This window comes from Betta splendens, chromosome 4 (assembly GCF_900634795.4).
Source record: "Betta splendens chromosome 4, fBetSpl5.4, whole genome shotgun sequence".
Classification (NCBI taxonomy): Eukaryota; Metazoa; Chordata; class Actinopteri; order Anabantiformes; family Osphronemidae; genus Betta; species Betta splendens.
Window position 1 is genome coordinate 18,179,042 of NC_040884.2, and position 19,400 is coordinate 18,198,441.

Genomic DNA, 19,400 nt, shown 5'->3' on the forward strand with positions numbered 1-19,400 from the left:
TGACCAAAAGACACAGCAATACAAATGTGCCTTATCTGTTTTTGCTTTTAACAAATACGTATACTCCTATACGGAAAAATATGCCTATTATTATCCGTTAGACTTCTTTTCTTTCATAATTGAATGTTTTGCTATTTTCAAAATAAATCACAGCACAAAAACTACTTTTTGTTGGCAAATTACGCAGTTTATATTTACTAAATAATTTAATCATTAATTTAAGTTTGTAGAAAATAAGGTAAAATACAACATATATGAGAAAAAAATTAACCGTGTTTATTACATTAGACTTTATTTATCTGCTTGCTTTGTTTTCATGTAGGCAACCGCTTCCTTCCGTAACAGCGGACCCCGGCGCACGGTTCGGTCGCACACCCAACATGTCCGCCGGCTAAGTCCACATTTGCTCGGCAGGAATGCGGTAGGCGGGGCTGCTAAGCTAGTGTCAAACTTTGGGAATGACAGGAGTGCTGCAGGAATCGCAAAGAAGGGGAAGTGTCGCCCTTGTTGGTCCTGTTTGGATTACTTTGACTTCTTTTTACGCGCAGTCTTTGCATTCACCGCCTTCCTGCAGATCGTACGGCCTCAGATTCCTCAGCCATGTCGGAGGACCTGAGCTCCCAAACCTGGTCCATCAACAAAGATGATTATGAGCTACACGAGGTGATTGGTATGTGATCCTCAGCTTGCTAGCGGAACATATGCTTTGTGATACTATGTGTATTTCAGCCGCCACTTCACAAAAGGCGGCTAACCACGGCTAACACAAATGCTAGTATTGTAAATGTAAAGCGGGGAGAAGGCATCTTCTTTCGCTCAGTGGAGTTTATTGCGTTTGGCGAACTTGGCAGTCCTGGGCGGGCGGTGACTGACTTGGTACGAGTGAACGTTTCCAGGGAGAGCGGTTACACCGTCCACGGGAGCTATGCCGGGGATATGAACGAGCGTCATAACGTCACAGGCTTCTAAGGCTCTGTCTATTTACTGGAAATACCCATGGTTTTTCATACGAACAGCTAATTTCTTAGCTTACGACCTTAAACGTATGTTGTAGTATTGTCGCATCTATGAAATTGTAAAACTGTCACCGGCGTCTACGTAAAACTGCTCGTATTTGTACTTAATATAGAAATCAACCTGCAGAATAGGCTTGAACTGAAATGACAACACTGGTACGATATGGCCAAACTTAGTTACCTTTTCAATTGTGTAAGAAGCGGTTTTGTAAGTGCTCAAGAAAAGCATTAGTCACCTAATGTTTCTGTGCATAGGCGCAGCTACTGTACGTTAAACGTCTGCTGCGCGTGCTCACGCCCATTTCCAATAAATAACCATCGGCTGTTATAATGCAGAACCTTTTCAGTCGTGGTGCCAGATATTATACTGGTTCTTCTCGATGTGGGCACTTGGCATCTTAAATCAATCAAGTTATGCTACAAAAGAAAATGAATCAGTATTACTGAGCTTATAACACTGTTTTTCCAGAAAATTAAAAGCCATATTTAGTACTAAATCTGCAAAAAGTTTGCTTTATAATATTGTTTTATATTTTTACATTTTTGTCCGCCCTTAAATGACATGTTAGGATATTACACCTTTAAAGAGACTTTAGCCAAAACTTTAACGCCCTGCAATTTAGTATGCACTCAGTGATCAAAGCCCCTTTTGTACTGTATCAAAACCAGTTCTGTGGCATTTTCTAATGCTGTGTGTGTGTGTGTGTGTGTACAGGTTTGAAAGCTCCACTGCCGGATGCGTACTTTGGGTTTGGAAAAGAGATTATACCTACGAAATTAACGTTGGGCACGCACCATTAGTTAGCACTTTGACTCGTTCTCTCAGCTTGTTTGCCCTCACTTTCTCCCCATGTACTGTATTGTTCACTTTCAACACATAGGAGAGAATCTACTGTAACTATTTCCCCGGGCATTTCGTATGCTAGGAGCTTTAGTGTGGTGCATCTGATAACTTGGAATCCCAAAGGAATCGGCTGAGCTTTAAAGTCAGTAGGGTGTATTCATAGTTGCTTGGCATATGCTCAGTGTTGCACAATCAGTCAGGGGCTGGCTGTTGTGGTGTTTGTCCAGACAGGGTGGCGGGTAAACAGAAATTTAGTATTGAAAACTCAATATTGACAATAATAGGCTACTTTTGGTGTGGTGGTTAAAATGGCAGATTTAGACTTTCCCATTTATATCTTGGTTTCTTGTAATGGCAGATTAAAATCTCAATTATGAGAATTGCTGATGCTTCTGGTAAAAGTTTCTTATAGGTTTTTCTTATTTATATCCCAGTTAGATAATATTGTAGCAGCACATATAGAACTTGCTGACATTCTGCAAGAAAAAGGGAAGACTGTATTCCAAAACGGCTCCAAGACATTAAATACTAAGGTGTATCAATGGGGTTCTAGAGGTGAAATCGACACTTAAACAAGTTCACATGCAGCTATTTTAATCATTCAGGTTTTTTGTCATGTTTAATGGGCCGCTAAATAATAAACAGGATGGTAAATGTCAGCTGTAAATTAGTTAATTAAGTCGCAACAGATGGTCACTAGTTCAGTTTGAATCATACTGCAGGTTCAAGCGTGACTTAACTAAAGTCTTACAACTAAACCCACCTTTGCTCTCCAAGCCAACAGAAACTGTTGGATAATACCATATCATCGGTTTCATTCCAGAGTGATGCTGTTTAGGGTCTCATCATCCCCCTGCAGAGATATTGTTATGGTAACCAGCCCAAGGGAACAATGACTTTTATTATATTTATTCCAACCCCCTCCTTGCACCACACTGAGTATAGGATCATACTGGACAGACCCTGTAGGTAAAAAAAGTACAGATCTTTCTGGTTTGGATCCTAGGTGTTGGGAAATCCAGTCTGGAAACTTTCTGATTGTGCTGTTTGTATCCACGAGCAACTGTTTCCTCTCCTTGCTTGTTGGTTCCCTTCAAATAGTTTTCCAAAGCAGCACAATGAATGATTAGGGTGCAGTAAACCTCATAGCAAGCAACCTGCACAATAAAAGTTAATCTTTAGGGTTTAATCCAAATCCATATTATGGTCTCCAAAAACGGGCCAAGTTTCAGCTTGAAGCCCTTTGATGGTATTGTTCTGCAGAGCTTTCATTAAAAGTGTCCTTGGATTTCCCTTTATGGGTTGTTTGACTCTCTTAAAAGAAACATACAATTCACTAAACGTGTGGTTAAAGGTAGCTGTGAAATCATTGGAACTTCATTAAACAGCCTTTCTGACCTACAAAAAGAGCAATAACTGAACAAACTACAGTCCATCCTGTTTGGCAGCTGCCATCCTCTGCAGTCTGAACTTCATGTGCTACAGTACCTTCTGGCTCTGTTTTCTAAGGTAGCCACAACCCAGAACCAACTGAAAGAAACATGGTGATGAAAGTAAAAGCATTTCCTTCTGGTGTATGTCTTGTTTATGCTCTCTCATGTGCTGCTGTATTGCTATGCCTCCAGTTGTCCCTTGGGGACAATAATGTTAGTATTGATTTTTAGAATGGTGCATCCCTTCCACTTAGTTATGTGACATTTCCACGTCAAATGGTATGATAATGTAATAAAAGCTAGGCATGAAACTAACCAGCTGAGGACCGGAGAGACAAACAGCTGGCGCACTCCTAGTCTCAGCCCAAGAAGGAGACTGACACTGACTTTACAGTAGTGACCTGCCCCTATTAAGAAGCCAATTCATGGCCAAGCCAACCAGACATGATACAGTAGTTTAGGAGCTGTACACATTTCTGCAGGTACAAAAGAACTGAAAGAAGTACTCTTTTGCTTTGACCTTACCCAGAGTTTCACCTTTTTAATGACCTACTGTATGTTTGCCACAAGAACCAACAAATGAAAAATGCTGATATTGCATTAACACTAAGTTACTTGAGTTATCAATTAAATAACACAGCGACTCCATTTGATACTGTGGCACAAAATCTCAAGCAACAAACACTACAAGCAATTCTGGACCATTAACAGGCAGTAGATCAGACTAAATGTGGTCCAGGTCATCAAACTGTCATGACTAACTACTCCAGTGCCCTCACAGCTGACTGGTTTAACACGCAATAATACTGTGCATATATTCAGCCATGTCTGCATGACTGGAGTGACTTGTTTGTTTATGGTTCGCTTTTTTAAGCTAACCTAAGTCTAGCTGCAGGTGGCACTTACACAGATGGGACAGTTGTCTGTGAGCAGCACCAAGTACAATAATTCAATTACTGCAGTAAGTACTTCTAAAGGAAATATGCATCTATGCTGGGATCAGTCACCTCTGCAAGTCATGCAATGTTCATGATGTCAAAGGTGCATTTATTTCATGATTTGTACAGCTCTACCCTTAGTTGGCAAATAGAAATAAAATAAAATTAATGACATTCTGTCTCAGGCACAACACAGGGGACTTATTTATCATGTCTAATTTTATTAGATGTTGTTATTGTGAATCTTAAATGTATTATTTGATTAGAACCGGCCTGCTGTAGTACCGAACTGTCCTGTAACTGGATACGAACTGTAGAGGAGGCACGGCTTCTCTGGGCAGAATGGCCTTGTGCTAAACTTGTAAGTACTAAATATCAAAGAGCAGCAGGTTTATATTAACTCAAAGTCCTGGATGGTTGGTAGATTGGGCTTCCGCAGTTCTAAATGGTGTTTTGACCTTGCTGGTTCCAAATCTAACAGTCTCCCTCTTTTACTATGCACACACACTATTTCCAGCGTGTCCAGCCACCCCTGACGACTGGCTATTTGTTTGTGTTGAAGAATTTACACTTCACTGTGTACAGGGCAACTGGTTCCGTGTGTTTCCAGCCTTCAGAGGTTTGTTTGGCATTGGTGGTGGTAGGATGCGGCAGGAAGATGTGTTTACAATACAGTACAGCGCAGTTCAGCTCCTTTGAGAATTGAGCAAGAATAACCACGTTATCAAATGCTGCCAGCCAATGAAGAGAGTCCACTGCAGCTGTACGCAGTAACGTATGATGACCTCGGCTATCTTTCAGTTACAGGAAATTACAAGGAAATTGCACATTTATTGGATTATTTTAGATTCTTGTTAATCTCAGCTTCAGTTGTAGAAAATTGTTTTAAGTTGTGTTACTCCCTGTGTTGCTCATAGAGTATAGCCTGAGGTCATAATTATCTCTAATTGAAGCTTTTACATAGAAACGGGTCACGTCTTCAGGGATAGGTTCAATTTTTAATTAAAATCAGGAAACAGCTTTTTCTTTAATTTACCCCTCTTTATTTAAGCCTCCATGTACCACTGGCTAAATGAAAACTCCACACAATGAGCGCTTTGTTAATATTTGTGCACAGCTAAGTGGAGGGTATTGGGAGGTTAGGAAAGGTTTACTGGAGGGTGGGCCCTCTCACTCACTTTATCTCCCACTGTAACCTATTGCCAAAGAAAACTATGCTTCTAACATTGCTGAGAGTCATGCGTCACCTATGGACCAGAGATCTTATGGAAACGTATGGTGTTTAAGAGAGCACTGAGGGGGCAGTGAAATGACCTCACACGATCAGCAGGCATTTCTCTTCAGGGGAGGATTTTACAAGTTCTTACTCATGCTGACAGTCATTCAAGTTATTCAAAGTAAAGATTAGTCCACTGTAACAGGATTTAAGTTTTAATGAAATTGATCTATGTTTTGTTTGCTGGTATGTAAAAATAACAGTTGTGTTTGAGTAAAGCAGAAGTAGAACTTACAGTCATGAATGAGCAAGATTCATACTTTTCAGATCTGAAAAGGTTTTTTATAATAGTCTTGTAGTGTTCTGTTGTTCAGGTCACAGATTATATACTGTACATACAGTCAGATTATACATGAATTATGGCTTTTAGTTTTCTATTTATATTTTTTTCTGTTCTCAGTTTTCAAATTTGTCTTTAGCTCAAGCTTAGAATCACTCCACAGGCAACTAAGAACTGAATCTGAATGCTTGGGTGTTTTTAGAACAACTGCTGTGTGTTATGGGGGATAATTTCCATTTCTCAAGAAACTGTGCGCAAAACCTTAAAACCATTTGAGTTGAAATCCAAAACCTGTGGAATTTGTAAACCATGTGAGGACCAAGGCAGTGGGGCTCTGTGGCAGGATTATCCACCTGGGGAGCTACTGGTTTAACACAGTCCCTTGTCCCTGTCAGACTTGCTCCATCAGACGGGATTTGAGAAAGCTGATTCATAATTGATGAACAGACAAAAAAGCTGTAACGCAGAGGCATCCGATGAACTGACACAGCAGAACTCTGTTTAACCTTCATGAACTCTGGGAGATTTTGAGGTATGGTACAAAACTTAAATTAGGGGGTGAGGAAAGTAACACGTGATAGAAAGAAGCCAAGCCTGTGTTTTGAATAGCCTGGAATTATTGTGCAGAATTTAAAGAACAATCCGTCTTTTGTACTGACAGGACTTTTACTATACTAAACCACACTGAAGGTGTTAACGGTGAGTTCTCCTGTGTGTTTCAGGGAGTGGAGCCACGGCGGTGGTCCAGGCCGCCTACTGTATACCACGAAAAGAGAAGGTGGCTATCAAACGCATCAACTTAGAGAAGTGCCAGACCAGTATGGATGAACTCCTGGTAAGACACAACACTGCTGACCGACTGGATACTGAATTAATCTTTTTGTTTTCATTTGCGATCAAAGGGGGGGCGAAGATTTTATTTAAGGGGTTGTGTGTGCAGATGCAGCCACTTGTATCTCTGCTTTTCATTACACAATTTCCTCAAACCCTCCTCCAATCATTGCTGTCATTATAAACACTATTGTGGTTGTTCTCTTTCGGAGGACTCTGCTTACTGCCAGGAAACTATTAGACCCCTGTGGGATATTTTCCTGAAGACTGTATTGTGTTGTTACACCCTCAGTTTAGCACCGCAGCTCAGCATATAAAACCATATGTCATATGTTTTATGAGTAAGCCCAGGCGGGAGAAGGATTATATCAGACCCTCCTTTACAGGCAGACAATGAGGTGCTCCTTTTGTGTCTTGTGTTCTGGCAAAATATATCTCACATCTTTGTTTTTAATCTGTGGGTTATTTTAAAGTAGCCATGGGATTTTCATTTGCTGCCTAAAGCTGGAGAAAGATCTCAGATTTCTTGTCTCGAGCAGAATCCAGCTCAAAGTTTCCTGAATAGAACCCAGATCTCGGAATCTTAGGCCTTGTTATTACCTGACCTGACGCCTTTCTTGGTTTTAAATAAACTGGCCTAAGCATCCTACTCCACCACTCACTAATACATTTTCACTTTTATGACAGCTTCATCTTAAAAACTGAGAAATTCTAGACATTGCTAGAGATTACAGTCAGGCTTGTCACAACTCACTGGCGGCAGTGATGCAAGGAAGGACCCCTTTTCCACCTCCAACCCCCAAATCCCAGGGGAAGAATCACTGGACTGCTGCTCCTCGATTGTCAGAGCAGGTGGTCACACATGGAATACAACAAGGTTGTAGTTCCTCCCTGGTGTTCACAGCCAGCCAGTTAAACATCAGTGAAAAAGACTCAATGTTGAGGTGAAAGTTGGACTTTTGGCACAGCTGTGATTGTGAGGTCTGTTTTTGTCTCATTAAGATCAACCTTTTACTGTCAGCTGTCTCCAGCGTCTCTGTTTTCCTTCAGCTTGCGTGTGTGGAAGCACATGTGCGTGTTGCAGCAACATTGGGTCATAGGGGATGTGTGTGAGCGAGGCTCTGAGTAACTGATAATGACGTAACAATGCTTTATAGTAGCGTCTCTGTGTGTGAGCCCGTGGCACCAGTTTGTGAGCCAGCACTGTGCTCATTTTATGACAATAGGTCATTGATACTTTGCTCAGATCCTCAGACACTTTAAAGATCGGATAGAGCTAATAAAGAGAAATGTTGTGCTTTCTCCCGGAGAATCCTCACGTACTCTGTTCTCCATATCTTGGAGTTTGAGTTGCATTTCGCAAGACAGAAATTCAGTTTCAGTTCTTTTTATGAAGTGAGCTGTAGTAACATCTGATGCCCGGTTTTACCCAATCTTTTAGAAACAGGAATTTGAGTTGTCATGACGGGGTAATATTAATCATTAGACACTCACTGTGATTTCCACCAGGGAGGTTTTATTAAGTGTGTTGAAAAATGTGATAGAGGGGTGGTCTGATGTTTTAGTGGCCAGCTTTATACCTGCTGGTCCTCCAAAAAAAATACAGAAGTGAGCACAATTTACTTTAAACCCGTTTATTTCTGATGCCTGAAGCGTTGGCTCTAAATTTCAAAGAGAAAATCTAAAACAGTTGAAAACCTTTTGGCATGCAATCAACAGTAGTCAGCACTACAAGGGAAATATTTGTGACAGAATTTACTTCCTTACTGTACTAAGATTATGGCCTGCAAAAATGTTTTCACAAAGCAAAATGTTTTGCACAGATTAAGCAGTATGAAGGTTTTGAGCGATGAGAACATTTCCAGTGTCTTAGCGGCAGCATAGGTTTACAGTGACCTAATCCCCACAACAAAGAGTCTCTCTGATTCTCACATTGTCGGCTAGAAGAGATGGGAAAACCTGCCAACTGCCAGAGCACGATATCCTCCCTGTTATCCCATTGTTTTTCTTTTCTGGGGTTACCCTGGCCCGCAGAGCTGCGGTGACCTGCCTCTTCCACTGTACAGAGAACAGAGGGGGGCGAGGCTCCACTGAAGCCAGTTAGCAGCCAGCAGGCTATATCATTATTGTTCTGTCTCAGCCTGTAGCATCAAGAGAAAGAATGATAGGGGAGACAACCCACAGAGCTAGCCGTCTGGCCCAACAGACTGGAAGTTATTAGACTGCTTGAAAATCCTTTGGGTCAGTAGCAGAGTTGTGTGTGTTCACCTGGTTTCCGAATCAGAATATAGTGCGACCTTGTGCTGTATTGCTGGTTTGACTAATGATACACAGCACAACAGTTGAATGCAGACTGGGGCTACAAGTCTAAACCTGTCACCCTCCTAATGAGACTGATCGTAGCAGTTAGTATCCACCCTTATTATGACTCGGCTCACGTTCTTCAGCCTCTTTGTCAAGTGCTTTCTAATAGTGTCATGATGTCAGCTGTCTGTCCAAGCCTTTTCCTGAGGCCCGCACTGAAGGCCACAGACTCCATACTGATGGCTCAGCAGCATGTAGTGTAGTTTATGCTGATGGAACAGCAACAGCCTAATGTTTGACCCAGAGGCACCTATGAATTGATCATTTTATCACTTAAGGTACAAACATTTGTTAAAGGTTCTCCCGCTGACAAGCTTGTAGTGCACCTGTCAATACTTAAGAGCTGTAGTAAGTAATTTAATAGTATTAAGTACAGTAATGGAATATTGTTGTTTTAGTAAAAGCCATAATAACATCAGCGCTCACTTATGTACATTCAATACAGAAAATGCCAACATTTTAAGCCTAGCTAAATAGCACATAAATAATAGTGCAAATAAATTCATCATGTCAGGGAAATTTGTGGAAATTTTTTTTTTAAGTTTTATATTACCCTGTAGCTCACATAAATACCTGAAAAGTACCGATGCCACAACTGTTTATACAAGCATTTTCACAAACAACCGATACAGGTACAGAGATAGTAGTTTTTGCCTGAATTTGTAGGTTAACATGGATCTGCAGTAGCATATTTAGTCATTTGTCGTCGTGCAAATGCAGAAACAAAAAAATGCTCTATGAATCAGTGGTCCTAACTTCTAAGTCAGCAAGATTTTCTTTTCTAAGGAGCTTGTCCGCCTGTCTATCCTCAAATGACTTTGGGGCTAGCGCTAAAGTGATGGATTAGACTTCTGTGCCAGCATTACCTCAGCCCTCCCGCTTTCCAAGCACATACAGAAGGAGAGCTTTATGGCTGTATAGAGGGTCTGAGTACTGGCTGGTTTTTCATTCTGCATACATATGCATTATATTGGCCTGGCACATTTTGCTTCTGCCTGACGTCATGAAGATCTTGAGAAGCAACGAGATTGCAGCTTAGAGCAATTCATGCACTAAAATCAGACTAGGTCGTCATTGTGTCTGCATTTACTTTATTCACCCTATGACTTTTGGTGGGAGACTAATGAGGAAAGTAGCAGGTGGGTGCATTCTGTCACTGATTAAAATATAAGTAGTTCTGTGTGCTTCACAATTAATTGCCTTGCCACTCCGGTCTTTTAACTCTTGTCATTTGCATTTATTCTACTTAAATAAATTAATGATACAGTAGAAATCTGTTGGTTCTGATACAAAATAAAAATGGAAAAAAATTTTGTTACCAGATTATTCCTACTTTATCAGGTCAGTGGCAAATTAACAGCTGGCCTTCTGTTAGACTCCTAACTGCTTTGTTCATTTCTAATTAATTGGATTTTGTTTGTCTTTCTTTCAACAGAAAGAGATTCAGGCCATGAGCCAGTGCCACCACCCCAACATTGTGTCGTACTACACCTCGTTTGTGGTTAAGGATGAGCTGTGGCTGGTTATGAAGTTGCTCAGCGGTGGTAAGTCCTTGTTGTTCCCGTCTTGTACATGCTGCCAGTGATCTTAACTGCGACTCTAGGCAATGTGACAGCGCTGATCCCAGTACAGTTCCAGAGCTAATGACAGGGCAGAGGTAATAACAGCCTGTAGGGCAACTTCGCAGCATCCATGTAGCTGTGCTGCGATTAAACAGTGAGAGGATCGCAGTGGAGACCACCATGCAGTGAAAAACCTCAAAATGCAATTGCATTTGCTTATGATTGTTTTGTTGTATTTTTATGGGCAACCTTTATTAAAATATGACATTAAGCCGTATAATTAATTAAAGGATTTGCAGTGGCGCAACCTCTAAGGGAGAAATGCTTTATTAGTCAGCCCATAAGGGCTCCTAAACACAAATGGCATGCAGATGAATTCTTGCCAAACATTTTAAAAGCATAACAAAATCAGGCTTCTATAACTCACGAGTGAAGACAGCCTGAAGAGGGTTATGGTCATCTGTTTACAAAGAGGCAAAGACAGGTTCTCATCTCTATTCTGCTGTTTGCCTCCCCCTTAATTATACAGCCATATACACTCTAAACAGTTCTGCCCTCCTTTTCGCTCATGTAAACAGCGTCCTACTGTAACAGAGGGTGCCTAGGTGGCTTGTCTGGTTCCCTAAGATACACTCGAGTGCTTGGCACCCGCCTTGCAGCTGGCTCTGGGGCACAGTGCCCACCAAGCGACGCTTGAGCAGACGGCCACAGCAGGAGCACACACTGCTTAAGATGGCTTCTCTTGTTCGCCTTATCCTAGTTAAACAGACGCCCGTGATGTTGCGTTTTATTGTGCAGAGTAATTAAATGATGGCCATGTCAATGCCGGCCATAGAGACAGACTTGAAATGAAGTCAGGTTTATAGGCCATCACTCCACAGGGCAGAGTGTAGAGGAGGCAGAGGTTGTAAGAAGCGCTCCACCCTCTGACTGTACTTATCGTATGTCTTCTGCTTTTCACACACTGCTGACCGCTGATCTGACAAAACCCAAGTAACTTTTTAAAATGATAGTTGCCACTATCTCTCACCAGAGGACCCTGACTAACAATAAGACCTCACAGTTTGTCACATCCTGTTACTGCAAGAGAGTTTAAAAAAGAAAAGAGGAAGTTTTTGACGAAAAGTACAACTTGACTGAACAAGCTGAGTCATGACAGATTTGTGCTCATCTGACGAGTTAGAGTGGGACATTTCCTGAGGTTTAATCTGAAAGTGATATTACAAACTGCAATACAAACATGCACAGTCTTATGTTACAGGCCTCACCTTACTATCTGAGCTGACACGTCCCTGACAAGACTTTCACCCTGACATTGGTTTGCTGTTGAGTTCTTACTGTAAGACAATAGGACCCAGGACTCATTTTCTAGTGGATTAAACTCAGATTTATTTTGCTTATCAATAACAGACAAGTGGATGAGGACATTAGCTGCACCCCCTATACTGTACAGTAGATCACATTTACACTTCACTGGGCATATTACGATTTCCTTTTTACATTCTTGATGCCACATCCGTGTCCTACTTATGAATGGCCTGTGACTCACATTTTGGCGACAGATGGCAGCGGGAGTTCTCTCTCGTTTGTCTGAGTGGTATTCCACTTGACAAGTTGTATTCTGCTGTTTGCCTTGCTAATGGCACGTAGCAACAGTCTGTCATCAGTGTTCCAGTGGCACTCACCACTCCCCCTGTCAACACGTCACTAAGAGATGGCCTTTGGTATGAGCCACTGGTCAGTTTATGGATAGTTAGTCTCTTTATGCTCAGTGCTTCACAGGAAAGTATCATTTCAAATATTTGTCAAGACTGAGCTCTTTGCTGCCAAATGCATTCAAGGCCAAACCTGTAGAGTTGAGCTCTGAGTTAAGTGCCCTGTAGGCACAGGGGTTTTCAGGAAATTCCTGTTCCGAGTGTGACATTTGAACAACCGTTTCATTGAAGCACTGCGCAACCTGTCACTGACATCCACTGAAACTCACAGCATTAGAATTTGAGTCATGTCATAGCAAGCTGAAGACGTCCCAGTGTTCCCATTAGATTACCGCAGAGCCTTCCTCAAACCACAATCACTGCCACGGAGCTCAATTTACTGTTACTCACAGCAGAACACCGTTTATTGTTGTTACTGACTTTAATGAAAATAATTTGTCAAGTGTTCTGACATGAAGTATGACTATTATTGACTTGTGTATGGTTTTGGTCTTTTCCTCTGGAGAATTGTGTAACTCGTTCAGGCGGGTTTTGATCGAGCCAACAATCTTCTCTTCTGCACCTCCTATGCCTAGCCACAGTCCATCCCATGCTCTGGCCTCTCCGTCTCCCCCTCCGACTTTGCTTGGCATTTCTCATTGGCCTTTAGCACAGTTGGCACCTGCTCTCGCCTCTTTTATCTACTTCCCCTTTCCTTCTCCTCCCACAGTTTACCATCTCATCCTCTCCCAGAGTCTCAAACCTCACCAGAATGGAAAGACTGTAAAACCATGCAACATTAGATTATTGGATGGAACATTTGTTATTGGACTGTTTCTTAGTGTTTTTACACCATTGTAGTATTTTCTGTATATTTTGTGGACAGAAAGCGATATGTTAATTCAGAATTAGACTGAAATGTTAGTTTGGCATTTTTCTTGATGGCTGCTAGCTCCACACTTCATTCGGCTGTCGAGTTAATTTATTGCCTGTGATTTGTATAACACTTTTTCTTAAGGAGCTTAGACACACTCTGTTCAAACCAGGCCAACAGATGTCATTACGTTTCCCCATGCGAAGGAACCTTTTGGATTGTTAACCTGTCAGTTAGTTTCAGCATGTTGAAACAGCCTAATGAGGCTTGAGGAGTTCAATCAGAGGACTTTAAGAGGAGCTGACAAGGTTGACATTTAGGGATCTTCCAAAGCTTACGTCTTGCTTTGTATCCACTTTAGATCTCATCCTATTAGTAAGAGGTGTTGGTGTATAATCCTAAAATAATTGGAATAAATATGCTATACACAAGTTTTCTTAAATACCCATGTAGTTTTATTTTAGGGTGTGTCACATTTTGACATTTTCCTCCTTGGTGTCTTGCCTGAAGGAAGACAGGGAAACAGCCTTGCTCTTTGTTGTACTCTGATTTACAGCAGTTCAGAAGCTCACTATTTTGCAAAAATGTTAATTATGCTTTGTTTTCGAATGGGGTATGATAATCGGTGAGCTTCAGGTGTGCAACACAGGATGTCTGACGTTTGGATAGATCAGGTGTTTTCCCCCTGTTGTCTGGCTGAGCTGTACCCTGTTCTATTGTGTGGAGTGAGGATATGTTTCTACTTTTATTTATTGACTCACTGGGGCTACACTACATCTCCCCTCACTTTAGCTCTGGCAGTACTCACTGACCAATTATTCTCCTCCTCCTCCTCCTCCCCCTCCCCCTCACCCTTCCCTATTGTCTCATGTCACTCTGCTTATCATTACTTCATCACTTCCTTCCAGACATTTCAATGAACATCAGACTGCAAAAACATTAATAAACGAGACCAGAGGAAAAATAATCTAACCGTCTGCCTTTTCTCAATGAGATTCACAAAACTGTCACATCAGAGATGTACAGTACGTCTAAGCTTCTCTTTAATGCTCCTATTTCTTCTTGCCTTTGCTCACATCCACCTGCCATCTCCCCCACCGAACAATCAGCGATGCTGCTCTTTCCCTCTCCGTCCTGCCTTTGAATGGTTTTCTGCCTCTTCCTCGCCACTGAATCACATTCTGCGCTGTCAGTGCACGAAGAACCCGTTGAACCCATCGTCTCTCTCTCTCTCCCTTCCTACTCTCTCTCTCTGTCTGGCGGTGTCTAAGACTCCCTGCAATAACACTGTCTAGTCTCAGGTGACTCGTCGCGGTCGGTTCGGAGGGCTGAACGCTAGGACATCCTGAAATGATTGAGCAAATAAATATCCTTGCATCCCCCACCAGCCACAGTTTCTAAAATAAATCATTTAAGCCCAGGAACTGTGTCGTGGAGAATGTTTCTGGACCTTGAAAAGACGATTTCCAGCTTTTGTTTGCTGCTCAGTGTGTATGTGTGAACAAGAGAGGGAGGGGCCGTGTGGAATTGTGATGTTTGTGTGTCACCCTGCACGCTAACGCTAGTGAGGCAAGTGGCTTTTTTTTGTTCCTCTGCTTTGTCCCCGTTCGCCAGTGTCACCCAGTTCCCTGTCTAACCAAATGCAAATGCTGAACCTTTTTTAGAGATTTTCTTTATTCTGTGTAAAGACACACAAAGGAATTCATACCCTGACAGCAGCCTGACTTTCATCCAAAGTGCAAAGGAAGACATGATAATCTGTCTAATTGACCCGGATTGTGTCAGGTCAGCTAACAGAGCTGCTCTAGTTTTCCATTTAACTTGGAGCAAATGTAGACAAGTACGTCAGTTTGAAGTGTAACGCCGTATGTAACATGTAACCATTGTCTTTACTGTGGACTCCACCTGCTGTAGCTCAGTCAGTAAAGTCTGATTCAGTATAATTCTGACAGCAGCTGCAACCACTGCTTCCAGTTGACGGACAGCCTGTGATCCTGAATATGACACTAACCATTCAAGTCTCTACTGGCTTTACTTTCTAAAAAGAGTTCCTTTTTTTAGGAATACATGTGTCTCTCTTTCTCTACCATTGAGTTTATTTTGCTGTAGCAAAATGAAATGTCATAGTGGTGTGACCTTGTCTTATCTCAGCTAAATCGCCTTTTTTTCTGAATAGAATTCATCTCACTGGAACTGGGAAAAGGTTACAACCATAATCTAATTAATCCAATCAGTAAAGGATTGTACACAAATGCATGGATGTCTGCCAATTGAGCAGGAAGTTTGTATTTTGCTAAATACATTTTGTTTTGGACTAATAAGTGAGATAGGCTAGCCTGAGGTGGGGTGCTTGAGAGACAAATTATCTACTAAGTAGGGTCAGCTGCTGGAAAGTTTACTTTTCTCTCTGATATTATTATTGACATTTACAAAGTAGTTTTGGCAAATAAATGAGCCGTGACATTGACAATTTAGCCTTTTGATCACGTCTGTTGTGTGTTTGTTTGCCAGGCTCAGTGCTGGATGTGATCAAACATATCATCTCCCGGGGCGAACACAAGACGGGCGTCCTGGACGAGGCCAGCATCGCCACCGTGTTGAAAGACGTGCTCGAGGGCCTGGAGTACTTACACAAGAACGGACAGATCCACAGGTAAACTGACACGGGCTTCTCATCACAGCAGGGGGTTTTACATAACTTCACCTTGAGGGTTTGAGACAGTTCATGGAGCAGAAATAACCAATGTACTAATATTTTGTCCTCCTGGACTACATGAGGCCTTATGTTTTAGACGTAATCTGTGTCTCTTTGTGTCTGACAGCTACAAAACCTTTATGGAAACATACTCCTTACTTAATGTGTATTTCTGCAGATCTGTTTCCTCACAGCAAATGCCAGTTGGTTCATAATTTGTGTATTAAAGAGAAATTTTAACTTTTCTTTCTCAAACTGCGCTAATTCATATATTTAACATTACAATTATATCCTCGTTTTCATTACTGTCTCACTTTCTAGCAGTTATATTTTTATGTTCTTGTTGCATAGGTTTTCTGTTTTAGAAAAGTAGAATTTCTGGGAGCATAGGTAAATTGTCACAGTGCAGATATAATGCAACTGGTATATGTCATCATATCAGAAAAATGTCTGTCACCAGGATGTGGCATTTTCAGACAGCCACTTTCACTCCTAAAGGTTAAGGCCGTCACTAGGATGTGTACTTACAGTGCTCTTAGCAGCGGGGCTGACAAATGTTCAAGAAGGAGGAACGGTAATGACGTGTCTACAGGTACCCAGTTAAAACAAATTAAAGGTCAATCCCCTGGCCTTCTGTAATTCCAATTAAACCATTCACATACTTTAGTAAAAAGCAGGGTTCTACCATGACACTACAACAGGCCTTTTTAGTAGTAGGCCAACCCTTTTGTGGTAATAGTCTTGTAGAATTACTTTTTAAATATGCAGCAGTGGAATATGTCAGTGACGTAGAGCATATCTGCTCATGAAAACACTCCTTTGCACCAGTCCAAAACTTGGCCCAGTCCCAACACTCAAGCTTTTTACAGTGATCCCAGTAACTGTAAGGGCCATCGCGCTCCCTACACCTTATTTAATAATCAATACCCACATTTCCATAAGTCTTCTCTTTTGTTTTACTGGCACACACCTAGGCCAGGGACAGGCTATGTGTGTAAATAATGTATAGCTTTTCTGCTTAGTTAAGTGCTGAGCAGCTTTTCCAGATGCATGCCAATGAGAAGCTAGACTGAAGGCTATGCCCATGTGCTCACAGGACGAATGAATGTTGTTTGGCTGTAGATGAAGCTAACAGACAATAATTAGGAAATAACTGTATCACTATGATACCTTGGTGTCAACACTGTATAAAATGACTGCATTTATTAAAAGGGAAAACCACTGCAGTATCCCCCTGCTGCTGCATTGAAGGATCCACTTTCAGCATCATTTTACAGGTTATCAGCCGGGGCCAGAGAGGGAAGTGCTTTTTTTCCCCAGTTAAACCTGCCTGTAATTCCATCTAAAGAGACATTGGGGAATTATTAATAGATCGTTCCTCACATCTGTCCATTTTCAGGCTGCGAGCTGTGACTATGAAGGCGAGTGAGATAATAAGGCCCTGCTGATGGAAGGCATGCTGAGGATGAAGAGGTTATGGCCAGTTGGTGTCTGCTGATGTGAATGCATGGCTGTGCATGTTCCTTCGGTGTAAGCTGGCTCATGTGAGCAGGAGCCTCAGGGCAAGGTTTATGAGGCCCCACAAGGAGGGGAGAAGGCGATGTCACATGATATTTTACATCGAACACAGGATGGCAGGAAAGCAATTAGAGTCTTGCGGCCTGGGCTGTAGCCTCAACCAGAGATATTTACCACAAGGGATCGAACTGCTCTACCTCTACAGTCGCAGTAACTCAGCAGGTCGGTGATTCAAATGTGACACTTGTCCTCCAACTCCAGCGGCAGGTACGGTAGATATCATGTACTTAACAAGAGAAGAATACCACCCAATCTAGATTTTGTCAGGTTAGTATCAGAAAATCAAAATCAGGGAGCAAAGAGGCCCTTCCTTGCTGTTGGCTAGCATTTATTTGCAAAAGCAGACGAGAAAAATTCATCAGTATGGAATGAACAGCGAAAATATATAAGCAGTGGAAAAATGTTTTGGTAGTTTAGTAGTAATGGGCTGGAGGAAAGGAAGTATTTCTTGTCAGCAGGGTATTCGCTGGGTGTCTCATAAAGCGTGGTTTACAGCCCTGTTAGGGGCGCTGTCAGCCTGGCACCAGGATTTGATGTCAAAGGAGCTGACCCATTGGAGCTGCAAGTGCAAGAGCTGCCAAATGAGAACGATAAGTCTTCTCGAAAGTGCCAGAGCCACTTCCACCTGGCTACTGCCTCAATGTCATTCCAGTAGGTCATAAATATCTTGCCTAATTTTGGTTAGTTTCTGGTTGTACTATAAAGCGTTCTAGTCACTTGTAGACTCCATTGTACTTTAGCACAGTCACTTATTTAGGCTTAAGTCTGAATGTTGACACTTTAGTGAATGTCTAGTAGGCGCTGGGACTTTAACTGCAGGCTGTTTTTTTTCTCTTCTCTAGTTCAGTATTTCTTTGAAGTTACATGGTGCATTGTGTCATCACCACCTCCCCCCTCCTCCTCCTCCTCTTCCTCTCTTGTGAATGTTAATGACTGTCTGCACTCTGCAGCCTTTTCTCAGGGCATTACAATCTTCTGCATTGAACTGTAGCCTCCGTGTTTCTTGAAAGAGTGCAGGACGGCCGCGCTCGGATTGCTTTGATCACCCGCATTTTCGTGGCTCTTCTTTTTGGCACAGAGTGGAGCTTGTTAAATTGAAAATCCAGCGATGTTTATATTATTAGTAATTTCAATATGAGACCCAGCAGCATGTGACTGTACTGTAGCAAAGCTGATGTTGTTTAGAAACAGTGAGCAGTGATAAAACTGAGGACACTTGTGTGGTTTTGATTTATAGCTTTAAGTTTTTCAATTAGATAACTCATCTTGTTGTGAACCATAAAGTCACACATAATGTATTAATTTAACAACTTCAGCAAATGTTTTAAAGGGTTCTAGTAATTTTTGTCTTCGTCAGCTCTGTAAGACTTATTTTGTAATCGATCTTTACCTTTAGGACCAGCCTCTGTTAGATCTGTCCAACACTGTGGTTCGTTTTGCACCTGCAAAACTAATAACATTCCCAGCGTGCCCCAGGGTCAACTTTCAGACATTTTCAGGTTGTTAAGCCATGTACATTCCTACAGCCCCGGTCCTTTTCTTGGAAAAAATGTGAGATTCAGCTAAACCCACAGAAATTTAATAAATATGTACATAATTAGCCCAGCCTGAGTTCTCATTCACAAGTGGTAGACAGGAGTAGAACCTTTTGAGAGAGCGACCGTAAAAAAATGTAAAATACTTCTCCACATGCCTTTCAGCCTCAGGTGGTCTACTCTAGTCCTTTTAAAAAGCAACGTATAAAATTACCAGACATTAATCATTCAAAGTGGAGTATGGGCATGTTTTTGATTAGGGAGCAGTGGTTGCCAAAACCTAGAAGATACTTTGACCTGATGCCGCCTAGCTGCTACGTCAGGTCAGCACAGTCTCAGGCCACACGGCCGCCAAGCACAGACGTCTGTCGCTACGGCCATGTCATGTTTTGTCATGTTTGTCAAAGCCATTAGCAAAGAGTGTCACATCAGTTTTTCATCCAGCCGTTCCCACTCTCAGCATAATCCCTATTGTGAAAG

At 41.9% G+C, this 19,400-nt stretch overlaps 1 protein-coding gene across 1 annotated transcript in view; it reads left to right on the top strand.

The window, feature by feature from the left end:
- The first annotated feature begins 330 nt into the window (after nt 1-330).
- Nucleotides 331-19,400, top strand: part of oxsr1b (oxidative stress responsive kinase 1b) — a 27,730-nt gene continuing 8,660 nt past the window's right edge. The window contains exons 1-4 of the mRNA XM_029148100.3: nt 331-670; nt 6,510-6,622; nt 10,418-10,526; nt 15,624-15,765. Of these exons, the coding sequence (XP_029003933.1) occupies nt 601-670; nt 6,510-6,622; nt 10,418-10,526; nt 15,624-15,765 (434 nt within the window). The 5' untranslated portion in view covers nt 331-600. The remainder of the gene's footprint in view (nt 671-6,509; nt 6,623-10,417; nt 10,527-15,623; nt 15,766-19,400) is intronic.